Genomic DNA, 21611 nt, shown 5'->3' with positions numbered 1-21611 from the left:
TGCTATCAGTTGAAAATTGGCTTTCGAACTGTTTTTCATGCGCTCTACTTTCAGCTTCAATAAAATCAGAACATTTGACAATTTCTGTTTTTTTTATCCACTTCAGCAAAAATCTTTTAATGTCGTTTAGCGCTGCCTTTTTGCTTTTTTAGCTTGACTTTACTGATAGCTGCTTGAACGGTTCAGTTGTTTCATGATTATCCAGGTTTCGGTTCTGAAAATATATGAAATGCTTTTGCAGAAAACCTGCCACTACTGTGCACCTAGGAAACTCGGCAGTATTTGATATTCGTTTTTAAAGTTACAACAATATTAACTTAAAATAGAACATTTTATTCCAAGTCAAGAATATTGGGGTGGTCATATAGCCAATGAAATATATATATATATATATATATATATATATATATATATATATATATTTCATTGGCTATATCAGTTCTTCTGCACCGAAGCAGACTGAAGGATCGGTCGATAAAATTGTGCTTTTGGAAAAAAAGTTTTTGTTTTTTTCCAACCAACTTTTTGTATTCATACACATCAACAAATATACAAATATATATATATAATCATAAAACGACTGAACCGTCCAAGTGGCTATCAGTAACGTCAAGCTAAAAAAGCAAAAAGGCAGCGCTAAACGACATTAAAGGATTTTATATATATATATATATATATATATATATATATACTTCAGCAAAAATCCTTTAATGTCGTTTAGCGCTGCTTTTTTGCTTTTTTAGCTTGACTTTACTGATAGCTGCTTGGACGGTTCAGTCATGTTATGATTATCCAGGTTTCGGTTCTGAAAATAAATGAAATGCATGCTTTTTCAGAAAACCTGATATATATATATATATATATATATATATATATATATATATATATATATATATATATATATATATATATACTAGCTGTACCCGGCCACACGTTGCTGCGGCTCAGTTTGTTAAAATGGAACACATGTGAAAGTAGAGAAAAGTTTGATTCTTTTTTTCAAGAGAATGTACAAATTATTTTTTTTTAACAGATGTTAAGAAAATAAACAGAAAAATACTTCCATCATTAATTATGCAAAAAGATAAATAAAATGTTGATTTAGTGTTTCAATATGCTTATAAATTACGATAAAACTTGCTGAGTATGCACTGTTTTACGGTTGTTGTAAAAATGGAACGGAAACTTAAATTTTGCTTCATTTTAATCTTTCTTAATTTTTTAATTGTGCCCCCCCAAACGAATATAATCAAAACAGTAACATTCAACAATTGTACTTTATGTATATAAAACACAAAATATTTATTAAAAAAAAAAATTAGTTAATAACGAAAGGGAAATAATTCCATTTTTAAACGAAAAAGTCAGTTTACCTAACTTACTGTATTAATGCTATTTTTTTTAAGCAAGAAATAAAAAAAGGTAAATATCCAGATACGCTACTACAGAACACCGACCACTCTAATTAGTTTTTGTATAGGTAATTGAGGTCGCTGACAATGAATCTGATAGTCAAACTTGGGGCAAATTTACCGTTTGCATGGTATTTACCCCTGAACCCACGAACTTCTTTCCACCATTTTGCAGCTTCCGTTTATGCTACGCGCATGCACGCTGTAGCATAAACGACGGCTTCACCAAGCAAACTACGTTGGGGGAGGGGATTTTTTTTTTCCAGGACATAGAATTTTCTAATTTTCAAAAATACATTATAGCGCTTTTTGGGTGGAAAATTTAAACAACATCACATCCGCCCCCCCCCCCCTAATGTACAAAGTAAAATCTTCGGAAAATGTTAAATGGTGTTCTAATTGGTAAATGTCGGTGCGTTACTTACGGAAAATTTGAAAATTCGATGTTCCAGGTAAAAAAAAAAAAAACAGATAAATTACCCCCCCTCTACTCCAACTTGGTGTGCTTTCCTTTTCTTATTTTATTTCTTTTTCAGCTAATTTTAAATTTTCCACCCAAAAAGCGCTATAATGTATTTTTGAAAATTAGAAAATTCTATGTCCTGAAAAAAAAAAATCCCCTCCCCTCAACGTAGTTTGCTTGGTGAAGCCGTCGTTTATGCTACAGCATGTTTTTTTTTTTTAATTTTTTTTTTAATAAATATTTTGTGTTTTATATACATAAAGTACAATTGTTGAATGTTACTGTTTTGATTATATTCGTTTGGGGGGGCACAATTAAAAAATTAAGAAAGATTAAAATGAAGCAAAATTTAAGTTTCCGTTCCATTTTTACAACAACCGTAAAACAGTGCATACTCAGCAAGTTTTATCGTAATTTATAAGCATATTGAAACACTAAATCAACATTTTATTTATTTTTTTGCATAATTAATGATGGAAGTATTTTTCTGTTTATTTTCTTAACATCTGTTAAAAAAAAATAATTTGTACATTCTCTTGAAAAAAAGAATCAAACTTTTCTCTACTTTCACATGTGTTCCATTTTAACAAACTGAGCCACAGCAACACGTGGCCGGGTACAGCTAGTATGTATATATATATAAAGCTGAATGTCTGTGTGTGGTCACGAATAGGCTCATATATGGTTGACTATTTTGAAATACTGATTACATATAATGCTAGAAGATGTATCGAGACACAGGAATGGGTATGTTTGATCTGTTAGAACTGGTTCATTAAAATTGTGGGGTCTGCGTTCGCGCCTGGTCCACAAAGTATGGAAATAAAAAACTTAAAAATTAACAAAAAAAACGTTTACAAGTGGTTTTGATATAGATGTACATAAGAATACTTTGATAAGTATGTTTTAGCTTAAATAGGGATGGTATAATAAAATTGTGGGATCTGCGTTCGCGCCTGGCCTCCATAGAATGGAAATAGGCACAAACTTTAATAAATACTTTTCATATCTATCTGCGTAAGTATACTTTGATAATTATGTTTCAGTTTGAAGAAATATGGTATAATAAAATTATGGGGTGTTCGTTCGCACCTGACCTCCATAGAATGAAAATATGTCATAAAGTTTAACAAGGTTTTTTAATATAGATCCACAGAATATTGTGATAAGTGTTTCAGTGTGAACAGGTATGGTATAATAAATTATTGGGTTTATCTATTTTAGTTTTACTTTCATCATATTTTGCTTTGGTTTTGATAACCCCAAATTCGAAACTATTTCTTTACACCCCTTCCTTTTCATAACCTATCATACTTTCATAAATCAGAGTCCACTTTCTGTAGGCTGTTTTTGAACCCAGTCAAGGACGGGTACTTTTGCTAGTATATATATATATATATATATATATAATCCCCTTTCTTTCCTCCCTGTACGTATTTAATTTACGGTAATTGTAAATATGTATTTCTCATTTTCATCCTATTTTTAATTTCTTCCCCTTACTTTCTTTTTTAAAAATCAAAATGCCATCGTTTGCCCTTGATGAGAATGGCGAAAGACGTCTCTGGTCTAAAAGAACTTATGGTGGTGGTTTGGTCTTTGCATGAATTGTAGAACCAACTCCTATAATATTTTGTTACAAAAGGATCATCAAATGCAAGGAAAACAAAACTCTTCTATAGATAACAACATAGCTATTTATTTAATTGACCTACACCACGTGCATAGGTTGCTAAGTGTTAATATAGTGTCACGGTGAAGAAGGTAATAATGAGCTCTTTATCTTTTGTTTTCTGAACAGGTTGTTCATATATGGCTCTCTGGGGTTCGTCCAAACTTCGACTTTCATCCTTTTTCCGGGGTTCCTCCAGTAGCGGTTGAAGTCGACTGTCTTTCTTCTTTTTTTTTTTGTTCTCAAAAACAGGCGCCAAAACACAACTTCCTTTTCCAGCCGGAAGCCCCGCGTTTTTTTTTTTGTTTTTTTTCAGTGCACCCCTCTCTGACCGTGGGTGTCCACTTCCGGTTTACAGCCAACTCTCACTAATCCCTACAAATTATCTTCTCCGTCATATATAAATTTTGTACCCCAAATAAACTTTTCTATTATATATATATATATATATATATATATATATATATATATATATATTTATTTAAATTCCACAGAAAGTGAATCGAAGACTATTGAAAAAATACTAAAACAAATAAAAAAACTAAAGCTCAAAATATAATAAGGAAATAGGGTTCGAATTTTTAATTTAAAGCATTTTATTTGCTCTCAAACAATTGTTACGACCATATTAATTCATGCATTTTTTTGTTTACCATAAAACAGCTAAGATATGTCCAATCGTCTTATTAGTGGGAGTTGATACATTTGAGAACTCCAATTTTAATTAAAAAACAGTGCATATTTGCTAAAAATATTGTATCTCCATAAAATAAAATAGTTTCATTATCAGATAAACAGAATAAGTCAAAGTTTATCTTAAAAAAAACTGTTATTATAAATTTAAATATGAGGATAAATGCCAAAAGGCCCCCAATGTTGAGGGAAAGGCAATATGACAAAGTCGATTCATACAAAAATAAATTAATTTGGACAACGAATTTGGAATAATGACAAAATATAGTTATTCGTAAGAAATATGTGGTTTCATGCGAACTCTGAAAATAAGTGACTTTGTATTAGGAGGGTCCATACTGAAATGAGAGAACGCAATGGAGTTTCCTTCTATATTAATAAACAAACTTTATTTGTAATATTTGTTAGTAGAGTTTACATAAGAGAAACGTATTAGTAGGAGAGTTTAGTGTTCATGTGTAATGATAGAATTAATATCATGCCGGCTGGTTGAAGGAGAGAACAGTTCAGTTCTGTTTACACGTGTTTACAGCTAGTAGTTATCGAGATGAAGGAAGCCGATTAAAAGAGAAAGAAAGGGAAAAGGTATTCAGTGTGTTGACGTGTTGTTGTAGGAACGCGCGTCCGATAGTAGGAACAGGACAAAGGGCGTGGTGTGTGTCTGTGTGTTGGTGTATAGTCTTTAGCATGACAAAGAATGATCATTTGAGTAGTCCTGTAGAATGATAAAGTTTGTGTGGGTACAGCACGTGAAAATAAATGGTAGTTAGAAGAGAGCCATAGCTTGTTGTACTCACGTTCAGCCTGGAGCCAAAGCCCCAGGCGAAGTCGGCTCCCAGGCAGGGTCAGGTTGAAAGAGGGTAAAGGTTCGTGATTTTGCCTTTTATATACTGTCACGTGATTGAGAGCTGGCTTGTGATTGGACAAGCTAGGGAGAAAATGGATTTCAAATCTCATTGAGAGAAATTGCTTCTGCCTGTATGTAGTGGGTGTTGGCTGCTACAAGGATCTTGCTAGTGGTCTTATTTGGCTCAACTCGTGTGTGAGAATAACACTAAACATGACAATCTGAATCTCTTGCCATAGAGTTATCAAGGATTTTAACTGTGTCAAAAAATCTGTTGGCCTTTACTTAAATATCAAATTAACTTGTGAAGACTGAATCACAAAGTGATTCAAATAAACGCTAAAAAGCAAATGGCTCTAATTCCTTTCCTTCTTTATTTTATTTTAATTCACTTTCTTCTTCACCAAAAACCAAGTAAGTTTTCATAGAAACGTGTTAGCTCAAAGTATTTTCAACTGATGAAAATCATTTCAAACTTCAAAAGTAACAAATTGAACAATTCAAATTAATAAGTCAACATGAACTTAGAAACACTTATAAAATGACAAATTAAGAGAAGGAGAGACTTATTCAGCCAGTGATACCAAAATGTTCGTTTCGTTTTTTTATTTTTTTGTATTTTTGTATTTCAATCAGGGCATTACTATTTATAAGATTAAATTTAGTATCTCTTTAGAATTACACCACTTAGAAAATTGTGCTTTGTTATTAGTTGTTGAGTGCATAATTATTGATTTTCATGATAGTGTGAGAAAAAAAAAACATGTTAACTTGCTTAAAGTTAAAAGTGGAATTCCCATTGTAAAATGACTACATTTGTTATTTCAGACGTTCCAGTTACATTATAGCAACCAGAATTTATTGGAGTGGCAAGTAAGTACTTTTAAAGTCAATGATCATCTTTTTTCCCATATAGTTAAGCAATATAAAACATCACTCTATAAGTCCCAAAGCTGACATATAAATCTAATCACTAATAAAACAAATCCATATGATTTTATAAAGTACTAACCTTCAAATAACATGTGTCACAATCAGATTACTAATTTACAAATTATTTCAATGAAGTTACGCTTACAAAGTTTCAAAACAATCTGCTTATGGTGGGAAAAATTACTGCAAAGCTTTAGCTTTGAACTCTGCTTTGTCAGAAAAAACATGGTTACGAGATGTTATGCTAAGTTTAAACTGCAGTTGTACAGACACAAATGATGCTGAACGCTCACATCACCATAATTCGGCAGTTGTCCTGGAAAACATACATTGAAATTATATGAGCTAACAGAGGATTTGAAAACATCAGAATACAGTGTTCACCATTTTGGAGGAACATTTGTCAACGAAAATGTTGTGTCCAAAGTAAATGCCCCGTTTGCTCACAGTTGATAAAAAAACATTTCAACAATTCACTGTTTTCAACTGTGTCAATGCAACAAATTAAGTTTTTGTATCAATAAGTGACAAGGGATGAAACAGAGGGTCATCAAATCAGCTCTTAGCTGAGTAGACAACAGCAGGTGAAGGCCAATCAAAAAACATCAGAAGGCAATATTTTGACCTCAATATTTTGAGATATGTTAAATTTGTAAACTTTTATTTCTTACTAGCTGTAATTATTTGATGTTTCTCGGGATGTAATGAAGTTATTTTCTTTTAAAATTGCGCATTTTTAAACTTAAGGTAGAAACATCCTGTTGTACTTTTCAAATTAAAATGAATTGTTTTAGGGTGATTATTTTTGTTTTGTTATTTTTTATTTTTATTTTTTTTACATTTTCACCCCAAACAAGGCACATTGTCACTTTGATGTAGGGGGCTACTATCAGGGACATAAGCTACAGGGTTACTATGTGGGGAATTGGGCAGCAAGATGTCGGTTCATGTTACACTTGGACTTCTGCATGTCAGTACAGTTGGGGAAACAGGAACTCGGAAGGGAATTCCAAAGTCCAGCAGTTCTGGGGAAGAAATTACTGGAGAAGAAGGCCATCTTACATCTAGGGATCTCTACTGTGATAGGGTGAAATTTTGCTGCTTGTCGGGTTTATCGGGGGTTATTTACGTTGAGGGGGGACAAGTGCTTGCAGTCCGTCAGAGCATTCACCATTAAAATACTTGTAGAACAGGCAGAGGAATGCTACCTTTCGTCGATGGGACAGAGGCTGAAGCTTAGATGCACGTTCAGGACCTATTAGGTTGGTGACTTTCTTTTGAACCTTATCTAGGAGTGAGAGACTAGTAGCAGATGCACTAGCCCAAATATGACAACAATACTCCATACATGGGCGAATGGTGGCCTTATAGAGGTACAGGATACTTTCGGGTGTTAGTAGTTTTCTAGCACAGTAGAGAGAACCTACCTTTTTCGCAGCGGTCCTGGCAATGCTATCAATGTAATTTTTCCAACTCATGTTTGCTGAGTAGTTTAAAAGACATACTTTCAGATAAAGAGTCTTTTCGCCATTGCTATTGGTGGTAGAGAAGGTTTCTTGTATTTATTGAAGGAAACAAGTTTAGTCTTGGCAGCATTGAATGAGATCATCCATTTTTCTCCCCATTCCACTACAGATTGGAGGTCGTCCTCTAGTGTTTCTGCCATTTCTCTAGATATGTGTTCATTTGTTTTCTTGTTGTGTCGGTTATAGAGCGTGGTGTTATCAGCATATATACCCATCTCACAGACAATTTTGTTAGGGAGATCATATATGAATATCAGGAATAATAGAGGTCCAAGGATAGACCCTTGGGGCACACCTGCATTTATATCATATTGTTTAGATGTATGACCATTGATGACAACCTGGATTTTTCTCTTATGTAAGGAAGGATTTAATTATGTTAAGTATTCTTCCAGTGATACCGTATGATCTGATTTTCCTGAGAAGAATTTCATGCCATACCGTGTCAAAAGCCTTAGATATATCTAGAGCTACTGCTCTACTCTCCCCTGCTTTGTCAAGTGACTGGTATATACGCTCAGAGATTACAGTTAGGATGTCTGTCGTGGAATTGGCTTGCCTAAATCCATATTGTTGGTCAGTCAGAAGTTTAGCACCTGTAAGGTGATGGACTAGAGCTTGATTAATTATGGACTGAAATATTTCTGCAAAAAGTGGGAGGAGGCTAATGGGTCAGTTCTTTCACCAGAATTCTTGAAAACTGGTACCACAGAAGCAGTTTTCCAGCAGGCAGGAAAGCAAAATTCATTAAGGCATTTGTTATAAAGTTAGGAGAGAACCAGAGCTACCTCGGCGGAGCACTTTTTTGATAGCACAGCCAGGATGAGATCAGGTCCACATGCTTTTGAACTGTCAAAATTTTTTATGATGGCATGCACCTGAGAAGGGGTGATTTCCAGATCGTCTAGTGTGGCATCTGTCTGCAAAAGAAAGTCAGGGAAGGGGTGGTTAGCTGGGTCCAGTGTGGAGTTGGAGGCAAACTGACTGAAAAGCATGTTAGCCTTCTCGGTTGCTGAGCAAACAACCTCATGATTGTTCAATAGTGGGGGAATTGTTGATTGGCCGTTATTTACCACACTGTTGTAGATTTTCCAGAAGTCACGAGTTCCTAATTTCTGTGCTTCGATGCATGTTTTGGTGGTTTTAGTAAATTCTCTCTTAGCTGTCGCTATTTCTTTCTTACAGTTATTTCTGGCTTCTATATGCTTTTGTCTGTTTGAACTGGATTTATGTTGGTTAAATCTGCAGTATGCATGCTGCCTTTGTGCGATGGCAGCTGCACAAGTAGAAGTAAACCATTGGGGAGAGTGGTGCTTGCTATAAAACTTCCGCGTGGGAACATGTGCTTCAATTGCTGTTTTGAACAACTCAGTGGTTTCATGTGCGCACTTTTCAGCAGGAAGTGAAAAGATATTTTTCCATGGGGCATCTCTGATGAGTTCTCTGATGGCTTCCCAGTCAGCCTTTTTATAATATCTCGTTGTTTAGAGCAATGGCTCTTCCATTTTGGTTCTAGAGTTTAGGGCGATTTCAACTATTATCACTACATGATCAGCATTCCCAAGTGGGTTGTGGGCATTCGTAATACAATCATTGGGGACTGTGGTCAGAAACAGATCTAAAAGTTATGTGTGTTGCTCTTGCTGGTCAGTGAAACGGGTTGGAAATGTAACCATCTGTGATAGGGAATGAGATATAGAGAAGCTATGTGTTGTGCTACCAGCTGCGTCTGTGTAAGTAAAAATCCAAGCCAGTTTTTGTGGTGGACATTGAAGTCACCAAATACATGCACTTGTGCACTAGTGTTGAGGAAAGTGCTGTATCTATGCTGTCAGAGACTTTGTTTATTAGGGTACAGTCCTGGGTTGAGGGAGAGCGGTAGAGAAATTAAAAGTAACTAATGTTATGTTGCATGTTAAGTCATGTTAAGCACATAAAGGCTTGACCTTCAGATTCTAGTTTTGTTTCTCTAGTCAAGGGGAGGGTGTTTCGAATATAGACTCCAAGCCCATGCATATGTCTGTCAAAGTCCTTATGGCATATCCGGGCATATTAAAGTAGTTAGATGGGATGGAGGAGTATAGGTTAGTCTCACTTAGTGCTAAGATATCCGGGGTGTTTGTTAGGAGAAATGCTTCAACATCATTTAAATTAGTTCTAAGCCCACGGATGTTCGTAAATGCAAGCCTCAAGGGAGGAGGCAATTTGGTTTTGTTTGAGTTTTGTCCTGATTTAAGCATAGTTTTAGAGTGTACTGTCATCATATTTTTTTTTTTATTTTTTTTTTTTTTTAGTTTCAATTTAGGTAAGGGGTGCTGAACAAGTGGTTATGCAGAATACTAGACATGCAATACAAGTAGACCCTCAGTTGACCTTCCATCTACTAGGATTGTAGGATTGTGGCCTCAGGAAAGCCCACTGGGGATGAGTGCAGGGTCCCTTTCCATGTGCGACATGGCACTGCAAACATCCCAATATTATTTAACTGTTGATGGAGTAGCTGCTCTAAGCGCTACCAAAGAGTTAAGGCTCCTGTACTACCAGGAACTGTCAATCCGGTACCCTCAGCCCATCAGACGATGGTCAACCCAATCTACCTGTACTGGCATTATGGCATTCAAGCACTCCCAAGTACCCAGTTTAGAGGGATGGGATGTGTCGGGAGAGGGGAAAACAGCGTTCATTGCCCTAGTCAGGAAACAAGATCGATCACTGAGTGTTTCTGTCGAATCCCTGTGATTCGACCTCTACACCTGGATTATAGGCAAACAAGGAGTATGGAAGCCAGGCAATAGGCAGTGCCTATCTACTCCTTAAGCAGTTTAGGTTTACAGACGGGTAATTTGTTTGAGTCACTAGCTTTAGGAAGGTTGTCATCCAAGACTGGAGAGGCATTCTTCCCATTAGGTTTAGCTTCAGAGTTTTCTTTCTCCTAGATGGATGACCTGGGAAGATCTATGAGTCCATCAGCACCGAAAGGGTTTGCCCTGCATCTGGGTCCTAATACAGGTATTTCTGCGACCCTGCATGGGTAGTTAATGTTACTGGGTTAGTATGTAAATGTTATATATTTACTGATAAATTACACTCCTCAAAGTGATTAAGGGACATTGCTATTTCATTGTTACTGGAGGAGGGGGTGAGTAAAAATTAATGCAGTGGAAGCAGCTATATTTGCAACATGTTTGTTGGAAGTAGTTAGTATATGGTTTAATATTTTTCCTTTAAATTTAGAAAAAATTTTTTTTTCCTTATTTTTATGTTGACTTAGGAATAGGATAACGTGTTACAGAATTGCTTGATATTAACTAAAAATGTGATTGTCCAGGCTCTGTGTGTTTTAGATGGCAGGAGGGTTAAGATGTATCTTCAATGTAGATACAAGTAACGTCATTTTTGATATGGTATACAATACAGTACAGGTATAATTGGAAGTAAAATTATAAGCCATGTCGTGTTCAGTGTGTATAATAGATTAAATAGGTATATGGGCAGATTTCCAGCAGATGCGAATATATGGAAGTTGTAGGTATTAAGTATGTTTCCACTTCTAACAGAGATATCTTCAGCTTTTCGTTTGAAAATCATGAGGTTGTATTTTGCATTACATTCAGTTTTTTGTATTTATTGCAAAACTAAGGAATAGACAGCTATTGCTATGTAATGTAGATAGCTGTAAATCTAAGTACAGACTATTACTAGTGAGTATCTATCTGAGTAAGAATAAACTAATGCATGCCTTAGCGGTAGCAATGTATAGATGTTTAGTGAAATGACTTCCAATCAGTCAGCATGCGAAGGTAAAGGGTTGGAAGCTAAGAAAAACCCTCCACAGTGTGTGTATTGTATAATGTTAATGGCAGCTAGGGAAGTAGAGTAGACTGTTAGTTTTTAGGAGAGGATTAACTTACAGAATACAGTAGAATTAATTATTAGAATTTATAGTTTAGTAAGAGAAGGAAAAAAAAATTTATTTTTATTTTTTTTATTTAACATGCAGATCAGACTAAGGCAGCCGTCTTGGAGGTAGAGGATATATTGGATATACGTAGCAAGGAAGAGGGGGTGTTTGTACCGTAATGAGAGAGACTATTAGTACATGGCATGTCGGAATTTGTAGTTAAAGACAGTCAATTAGGTCAGGCACAAATCATTTAGAGATAGTCTAGTGATGTACCTAAGATCACTGTATATTTCAGGTACAAAGATAACTGAAAGTAAGGCAAACTAAATTCTGTGGTTTGCTATAGATAGCAAGGAAGCTACACTTTCAATACAAGCGAGTTTGTAGTGATTATAGATATTTAGTATATTACATAAATAAATCCTATCTTCTAATGTAGGAAAAATAAATCCAGGTTTATGATAAATTCTAGAATTTGCTTTGCATAGGCTTTTTTTTTTTCGCTAGTTTACTTGGAATATAATAAGAGTGAAACAGTGTTTTGCCCGTACGAGTTTTAGCTTTAAGGGAAAATGTCTGACTTAGGGGATAAAGATTGAAAAAATTAGATTTAAGTGCATTAGCATTAGTTTTAAAATAGTCTAAGCCAGTATAGTGAATATAGGTAGTATGCATACAAAAAATTGCTCTTGTGGAAGAAATATAGATAGGGGAGTTGGGGCCCGTTGATCTAGTAAGAGAAATGCCAAGCAAAGGCCGACTCAAGTAGTTCTCACATATTGCATCTGTTCCAGTGTTTCAACAATGTGTTAAAAAAAAATAAAACCTCTTTACAGTCATTCACTCGCAGATTTGATATAAACAGCCGTCTAGGCTGTACTAAGTAATTAATACAAATGAATTGTAGCTAAGTATGCTAGTATAGTTGGCAATGTTTCATTTGTCAACTTAAATGCTATTTTGGTTTGACTTAAAAAATCCCATACAATAACTTTGTGTTAGATCAAACATAATTCATCGAATAAATACTGAAAATTTCTTTAAAATTAGATGATTATTTGATTTTTTGGGGTAATTAAAACAAATTGATTCATTGATTTATATTTGACGCATTCACTAGTCGCCTAATCAATATACATCTCAGATTTGGGAGGAGGAGGAGCTAGATACCCTAGTACTAATACCGCATACATTGCATACTGTTGTCCACTGCTAGTTCTCCATTTTTTGTAACTCTGCAATGGGAGAACATCACATTTCCAAGTAAGTCGATTGAGTGAAGGTGCATTTGTCTATCTTATTAATTTTCTCCTCTTATTTTATCAGATTATTTTGCGGAGTTCAAAGATAATATATTGAACTTTTATGATTTTTCAGACACATTTTCATTTTTTTGATAACGTTTCATTTTACTCATAAGTTTATCATAAGCTCATCACTCGCTTTACAACCAACAACTGTTAATATTTTATACTTTCCAAACAATAAAACCATGTTTATTGAAACAGGCATAAACAGATAAAAATGTAATACACAAAATTCTTAGGAGAAAAGTGTCATAATTACATTGGTATGAAAAATAATGAAAGCCATAATATAAGATGAATTACTTTCCTTTGTCTACTTTATAAAGTTGATTGATAGACAGCCAAATCGCTGAAGAAACAAAGTTGAAATTTGGAAAGACACAATATTGCATTAGAAAAATTAAGGGATATCTATTTTAGTGGCACCTTAATAAAGCACTGGCATTGTTTTATCTGATGCTAGGAACACATTAAATAACCTCTACTTCTTGAGGAAATGCCAAATGCCGTTAATCAAAGTCAAAACGTTTGAATATTAAATGTCCAAGACGGACCTGAAGCCATACGTCCAAGTAGAATCCTTTCGCAATATAATGATAATTAAGTTAATGAATATGCAATTGTAACGATGAGATCAAGTAAAATAGGATCAAAACAATATTTTCTTTCTTCTCACAGAATACATCTTTCCTGCGGAAGGTCTTATATGTATAATATATTACTGTTGGGAGCAATAAATAAACAAACTAAACCTTAAAAAAAATAAACAAATGATCAAAATACTTTTTTTGTTTCTTTCTATAGTCTTGGAAAAGGTTTAAAGAATATTGCTTTTTAAACTTTTTTTAATCAAGACTTGTAACTAAAGTAAAAAATGATAATTAATTCTATGAGAAATATCAAAAAATAATTGCTTTTAATACAATTATTACAAAAGATTAAATTAAAAATATTACAGACATACTTGGCAGTTGCTTATATTCATGCCAATCGAGGATATGTCCTCAACACAGTCTGACAGTCTTGGCTACTTTTGAGTATCTCTTGGGCTGAGATGTGGTTCTGAGAAGGTCTGCCCTCCTAGGTCGTTACTTCTTACCTTTCGGGTGAAGTAACTGAGGAATACTGACGAAGCTACCCAGGTAATTTTTAAATGCCAGAGTGCCTTTCCTTTAGGAGCGCTAACTTGACTCTCCCTGCCATCCGACCTTGTGTTACATTTTTCTGCTGTAGAAGAATGATTAGTTTCTTAATTCGATTGTTGAATTTAAATTGATGCAACTTAGATGGATGTTGTAGCAAAAAAGGAACATACACATGTCGAACATACTTGTGTACACACACATTCAGGAGAAATTTTTAATGTGTAAAGATTTGATGCCATTTAATGATATCATAATATTTTGTGACCTTGTTCTTTTCAGAGCAGAGACAGAGAAAGGTCTTTCTCGCAAACACATCATAGAAGGTAAATATATTTTCATTTAATCAAAATCTCTCATGACAAAATCGTTGACTTGTATCATTTTGTCTCATTTCTATATATTTGCGATAAGAACTTACCTTGACATGATTTATTCAATCTGGTTATGACTTATTCAATTTTGATATGATTTAATAAATGTTATAATTACTATACTTCAAGCATTCTATACCTTGTATGGTAACATTTTTTAAAGTTCTTAGTGAACACTTTATTTAATTAATACTAATAAGCAATTTCAATATTCACGATAGCACTATGTAAAAACATAAGTATCCATACCGATAAGAATGCTATTTCAAACTTATGCCAAACTGATCGGCAGAGCCTTTTATAGAGATGCAAGGACACATGTACATTTTGATGGACGTGCAGGGAAACGTGTGACTTACCTAATTAGCACGTGTGCATAATTCAATGGGTCGGTCATGGAATGAAATGAATGAAGAAGAAAGAAACAAAAATGGCTGCCTTATCTCTTTATATGCCTGGAATGTGACCACCCGATATGCAAATGAGATGCTCCTGGTTGGAGATAAAAGAGGGTTGATTTTTTAGAGGGTCGTTCATTTTGAAGTTGGATTTCAAAGAAATAAGTTGAATTAGCAGAAGTATGTTGGGAGTTGACAGAAGGTGCGTTACGTGTACAGAAGTTGGAAGTTTGGACAAAAGTGTTAACCTTACCCAGGAAATTATTGGTGTGACGGGCGGAAGAAATAAAACTCAAGTTATTGAATTATAAGCTATTTCGGCTCTCGGTGTGCAGTGACTCGAAAGGCAGAAAATGGACAGATTCGACTTTCGCTTGATACCTGAGTTTGATGGATCTACCACTGGACCGTCTGTCGTCGAATGGGTGGAAAAGGCTGAAAAGATCTGTACACTGTGCAGAATTAAAGAACCAGCCACAGTCATTCCTTTGAGGTTAACCAGAAGGGCCTATGCAGTCTACCAGCAACTCGGAGATGAACCAGACTGGGATACAATCAAACACAGCCTGTATACAGCGTTTGGTACAGATCCATTTGTTGCATGGCAACAGTTCATGAGCCGGCGACTTCACCCCAAAGAAACCGTTGATGTGTACCTAACCGACCTACGAAAGTTGTCGGTACCATTTGGTGGGGTTAACGATAAGATATTAAGATGTGCCTTTTTAGTAGCCTTACCTGAGGAGGTCAGCAAACTGTTGCGGGCATCGTCACGAATTGATGAATTGACAGATGAGTTATTAGCCCAAGCTCGAAACATCTGTAAGGAACAGGAGCCAATTGCAGTAGCAACTAGCATTCAACATGCAACAGTCGAACCGCATGGAAGCAATGTAGATTCTCTCCCAGGTAGTAATAAGTGTGTAGGTCCAGTGTGCTATGAATGTGGGGAGGCCAATCATTTTGCTAAGGATTGCCGGAGTGATAGGAGGTGTGTATATCCACGAGCACAGAGAACAGTACAATGCTATCGCTGCAATAAGTATGGGCACATATCTCGCAACTGTTCAGGAAACAACGTTGGGGCAAGGTACTATCGCCACCCTTGCCCCTTGCCAACCAATAAACACAGGATTACCGGTCATTGGCATTAAAATTGACGATGTGCAGTGTTCAGCACTCATAGACACATGGTGTTCCCGGTCTATAGTTAGTGCACATTACTGTCAGATGTGGCGGGAGTAACCAGTCAGTATTATGACGATCAGTGGTTTATCCCGAGCATGTTGTGGTGAAGGGATGATTACGAGTACTGAGAAGGGTGACACAGCTTAAGTTGATGTTCTGGTGATGCAAGAAAAACCCCTTGGCTATGACATGTTGATTGGTATTGATGCAATACAAGCACTAGGAGGCGTCATAATCACAGCGACTGGAGGTGTAATGCTTGGAGAAGGAAAAGAAGTCTGTGCAGCCATGTCTATTGAAGAAAAGGGCTTCTGTGCTACGTTTGACGACAAGGAAAAGGCATGGACTGCAAAGTGGAAATGGACTATGAGCCAGACACCAGATCGGCTGTGCAACACTATTCCAGAGTATGCAGTTTCCACAAAGAATAGGGCCGCATATGAAAAAGAACTTCAGATGTGGATTGATAACGGATGGTTAATACCATACCCACAGGAACGTCTGGGACCACCCAATGGATTAATTCTGCTCATGGCTGTTGAACAACCTACTAAAGACAAAATTCGGCCCGTAATGGATTACTGAGAATTGAATCAACATGTTGATGCTTTCACTGGAAATGCAGATGTGTGCGCTGCTAAGCTAAGAGAGTGGCGTCAGAAAGGGAGTAATGTAGCACTGCTGGATTTAAAGAGAGCCTACCTGCAGATACGTGTCCATGAGTCATTATAGCCATTTCAGACAGTGATAATCAAGGGAAAACGATATTGTTTGACACGTTTAGGTTTTGGCCTAAACGTAGCACCCTTAATAATGACAACTATTATTAAAACTGTTTTGATGCAGGATGAGAGCACAGCAAAAGCTGCTTCAGCTTACATTGACGACATCTACGTTAATGAGGATATAATGTCTGCAGATGTGGTTCGAGCAAAACTGGAATCGTTTGGGTTAATAAGCAAAGATCCTAAGTGCCTAAAGGATGGGGTGCCCGTGTTAGGCCTAGAGGTCTATGAGAAGGGCAACACTTTGCAATGGTAGCGAGGGAGTGCAATTCCAGAGTTACCCAGTGTATTGACAAGACGCATTGTGTTTTCTATTTGCGGTAAATTAGTAGGGCATCTACCTGTTTGTGGATGGCTCCGATCGGCAACAGGGGTGTTAAAAAGACGAGTATCTGCAGCAACCAAAGGATGGGACGACCTGATGGATGATGATTCTCTCCAGCAAATAATGGCTGAAATGTTGTCCAGAGTACATAGAAACGACCCTGCCCAGGGTGAGTGGCAAGTATCTGGAAACAAAGAAGACTGGCAATAATAAAGCGTATAGTTGACGAATACAGCTTGCAGGTGGACATTACCTTAGTTTCGTCGATGCAGAATTTGGCTGATAGCTGGACTAAAGTACCAAAGAGGTGGATTGATGTAATGAGGCAGGGATCTGATCCTCCACAACAGACATGCACGGCCGTAACAGATCAATTAACACCTGACCAGATCCGTACAATGCATCAGCAGAGTGGACATCCCAGAATTCGGAGGACAACATATTTTGTCCAAAAAGTGTGTCCCTCAACTACAAGAGCATCAATCAAGGCAGCTATACGCTAGTGTGAAGAGTGTCAGCGAATTGATCCGGCACCATCCCAATGGCAAAAAGGGAAGCTTGAAGTGGAGGACAACTGGTATCGAGTAGGAATGGATGTAACGCATTATGAGGGCAGGCATTTTTTTACCTTGACAGATTGTGGTCCGACACGTTTCACGATATGGTGCCTGTTGACACGACAGGATGCATCTAGCATTATACGACAGTTGAGAGCTGTCTTTTTTGACCGTGGTGCCCTGCTGGAAATTCTGACTGATAACGCCACTACATTTCGATGTCAAGAATTTAAGAAATTTACGCAGGAATGGTGGATTAGAATGCATTACCGATGTGCATATTTTCCAGAAGGTAACTGTATAGTGGAGCGGTGTCACCATACCATTAAAAGAATTGCGGCCAGGAAACAGTGTTCTATTCCAGAAGCTGTGTACTGGTATAATGTGACACCAAAGGACGATGCAACACCAGAAATTGCACCAGTTAATGGGATTTACCGCTATGAACAGCGTATAAAAGGAATTGATGTCACACCATCAGTGGTTAGCGTTGTCAATACACCATATCAAGTGGGAGACTGTGTTTGGGTAAAACCCCCAAATGCTGGGTGCACTGTAAAATTTTGCAGAGAAAAAATAGACAAAATCATAAGTCCTCAGACCATGTTGATTAATGGTGTACCACGTCATGTAAAAGATATCCACCCCTGTTATACCTCTTCTGATTCTGAGGATAATGAGGAAGATCACATACAGTTCAGGGATGATCCTGATCGCCTACTGCCCCTACAGGTGAGCATAGAAACACTACCTACAGAACCAGATGAGGGAATCATGGAACATACTAGTAACAATAGTGATGAGGAAGATGGACATGAGGAAGTAATACCACCAGTTCCTCATCAAAGTACCCGAGAAAGACGAATACTGCCCACCCGCCGTGATTGTGAAACACCGCCTATAGCACCACGAGAAGGAATGATGAAACATATTGAGGAAGATGGAACCGAGGAAGTGATGCCTCCGATTATTCGAAGGAGTACCCGACAAAGACGGATACTGCCCCCTTGCCCTGATTGTGAAACACCGCATAGGGAACCACAAGAGGGGATAATGGAACAGACTGGGGCAATAACGGTGGTAATGAGAAAGATGGCAATGAGGAAGTGCTTCCCCCGATTCTTCGAAGAAGTACCCGACAAAGACGACTACCCCCCTGTCCTGTGTGTGATTATGAGATCAGGGGGGAGTGTAGGGTAACGTGCGACTTACCTAATTAGCACGTGTGCATAATTCAATGGGTCAGTCATGGAATGAAATGAATGAAGAAGAAAGAAACAAAAATGGCTGCCTTATCTCTTTATATGCCTGGAATGTGACCACCCGATATGCAAATGAGATGCTCCTGGTTGGAGATAAAAGTGGGTTGATTTTTTAGAGGGTCGTTCATTTTGAAGTTGGATTTCAAAGAAATAAGTTGAATTAGCAGAAGTACGTTGGGAGTTGACAGAAGGTGCATTACGTGTACAGAAGTTGGAAGTTTGGACAAAAGTGTTAACCTTACCCAGGAAATTATTGGTGTGACAGGCGGAAGAAATAAAACTCAAGTTATTGAGTTCATATGATAAATCCTTATTATATTGAAGTTCTTTGACTCAACCTTACTTTTAAAATGAAAATTTACATAATATATTTTATTAGTTTATTTCGTAATTACAATATCAAACACTATGTGAGTGTTAGTATTACTATGTGTATTTAGCATAAAATTAATATGGTGAAATTCAGAAGTATGTGAATAATATAAAAGAATTATATCTATTTTATTATCTATATTTCTTATTAAAAGTTGATATTTTAACTAATAATAAAAGATAGCTGAACAAGTCCATGCCAATGAAAAACTATATTTCTAATGTTTTAGTTTTAACTGAAAAAGAGTCAATGGGAATTTTTGTTAATTAGAAAAATATTTTGAATTAACTTAACCCCAACCTCATCATTATTTTGTGCAATTATACTTATATGGAATTTTCACTTCAAGAATATAATACACTAGCGTTCTTAAGTGAATTAACTAGAAATCAGTAAAAAGTTTAATTAGATAATGAAAAAGTGCATATGCTGGCATTCATACTTTCTCCTTCGTCAGATCAGGAAGAATGACACACGTTCAATGGCTATATCATAAAGACAATGCCTGAAGGAATTCATAATGAAAGCATCAAACTCTATGAAAAACTAAGTTGGGAGAAAATAGAGATATGGCCCATTTCATCCTTCTACTTCACGTCATCAGCATTTTTACTCTCTTTAAAATAGAAATCTATTGACAAAACAAATTTCAAAACGAAATCTACTGAATAATTTTGCTAATTTGTTGTTTTTACAGTTAACACATGTAGTTGAGATAAATTGTTTGAATATAATGAAAAACATTTACATCTTTTTTTATGTTAATTTAAATAATGTTGTAAATCCAGATAACAAAAACGGATATTTGTAAGATGCGTCCATTCAGTGTGTGCCTTCAACAATGAAAATGTTGTTTTGAAGTGAAATGCGAAAGACCAATAGACCATCTTTTTCATATATATTGACACATGTAAAATTTCATAATCAAGCATAAGAATGGGCAATGGGCTCGGCTTCTTTTAGAGATGTTTGTAAGAAAAACTTACAAGAAAATATTTGAATTTCTATCTGATGAAAATCTGATTTTTAATATTATTTGGATTCTTTGACTACTGTTCTCATCTTGAGTTTAATTTTTACAACTTTTCAGCCAATGTAACCTCCGAGCTTCTACTTTATTCACTGCAGTAAGGGTCCTTGTAGAAGATCCATGGAACAATGGATAGTGTACTTGGAAAAATTCAGTTGTAAACGTTACACTTTTCTGGACGCTGATGGTCTAATCCTCGGTGTAAACAACGATTGTGAATTACTTAGAACTTCTATCTAGTCATAGCTGCCCCTCGGATTAAATAAAGAATTCAGTTTGAAATTTTGTTCAGATTTCCAAGTTTGACAAAAAGATTCCAGATTTCGAGAAGATATACCTGAAGAACCTTACATCGGATGAAACATCATGAGAATAACACTCAAGATGGGAAAAGTAATCTGAAGAATCCAATCAATCCTCATCTCAAAAATTCACAACCATAAAATCTGGTTGGTATCATAAGCTTTATTGTAAATATTTCTAACAAATTTGAAATGACAAATCAGCACTTAATGTTTGCCTTATGTAAACTAAATATTCTCACTTTTCAAATGTAAGTGTCAATGCTGATGATGTCCAAAGAGGCATCATCATCCTTAATAACAAATATTTTATTCATTTTATTTTAGGATTACGAGGATCTTTGGAACGTTTACAACTAGAATATGTAGATATAGTATTCGCCAACAAACCAAATTCCCAAACACCAATGGAAGGTGAGTCATAAGTAAATTGTTATTTATCTCGTGTTCAACAAATTCTTGTTTATCATTGTTTTATGAATTCAATGAAAAAGTTTAGATATATTCGCATCTTACTATATTACAACTAATAGAAAGATGACCAAATAGAGGAATATCATTTTTTTATTATTTCCTTTGATCTGCTTTTATAGCAAACACACATAATTTGTTCATCAATCAGAAAAATATTGTTTGCTTAATGTCAGAATGTCAGAGTAAATGTTTCAGGGATACTTTTTCAATTTTTTTTTTTTTTTTTGTTTAAATATTCTATCTTATGCATTTTGTTTAAAATATATAAACACATAGGATCAATGGTGGCAATATGGGACTTAATTTGTAAATAATTATCTAATATATTTCTACTTTATATACAACTTTCATTCTGATACTCAGGGAAGAGTAATTTTTATTTCAATGTATTTTCTTTGCAAATATGATTTATTTCACTCAAAATATCACAGAGTTGATTTTTTTTTTCAGCAACACACCTAAGCGATTTTTGCTCTCTCTAGTAAATTCTGTGAATTTCTGTAAATAGAGAGATGTGTGCAGAACAGAGACTTCAATAGTGTGACCACAATGAAAGAATGAATGAAAGTTCTTGGGTTAGTAAATTTAGAAAAAGTTATGATAAGGTCAGTTCACAAAGGAAGGTTAAGGAAAACATGAGAGGA

At 35.7% G+C, this 21611-nt stretch overlaps 1 protein-coding gene across 2 annotated transcripts in view; it reads left to right on the top strand.

Moving 5' to 3' along the window:
• Positions 1–21611, top strand: part of LOC145269054 (voltage-gated potassium channel subunit beta-2-like) — a 1304007-nt gene that overhangs the window by 1076100 nt on the left and 206296 nt on the right. For both annotated transcript variants that reach the window (XM_080124659.1, XM_080124661.1), the window contains 3 exons: positions 5916–5960; positions 14182–14225; positions 20821–20907. In XM_080124659.1, coding sequence (XP_079980785.1) covers positions 5916–5960; positions 14182–14225; positions 20821–20907 — 176 coding nt within the window. The remainder of the gene's footprint in view (positions 1–5915; positions 5961–14181; positions 14226–20820; positions 20908–21611) is intronic.

The sequence above is a fragment of the Euprymna scolopes genome, chromosome 4 (assembly GCF_053919585.1).
Source record: "Euprymna scolopes isolate OS-2025 chromosome 4, ASM5391958v1, whole genome shotgun sequence".
Classification (NCBI taxonomy): domain Eukaryota; kingdom Metazoa; phylum Mollusca; class Cephalopoda; order Sepiida; family Sepiolidae; genus Euprymna; species Euprymna scolopes.
Note: the sequence above shows the minus strand (reverse complement) of the source record. Positions and strands in the feature narration are given on the sequence as shown.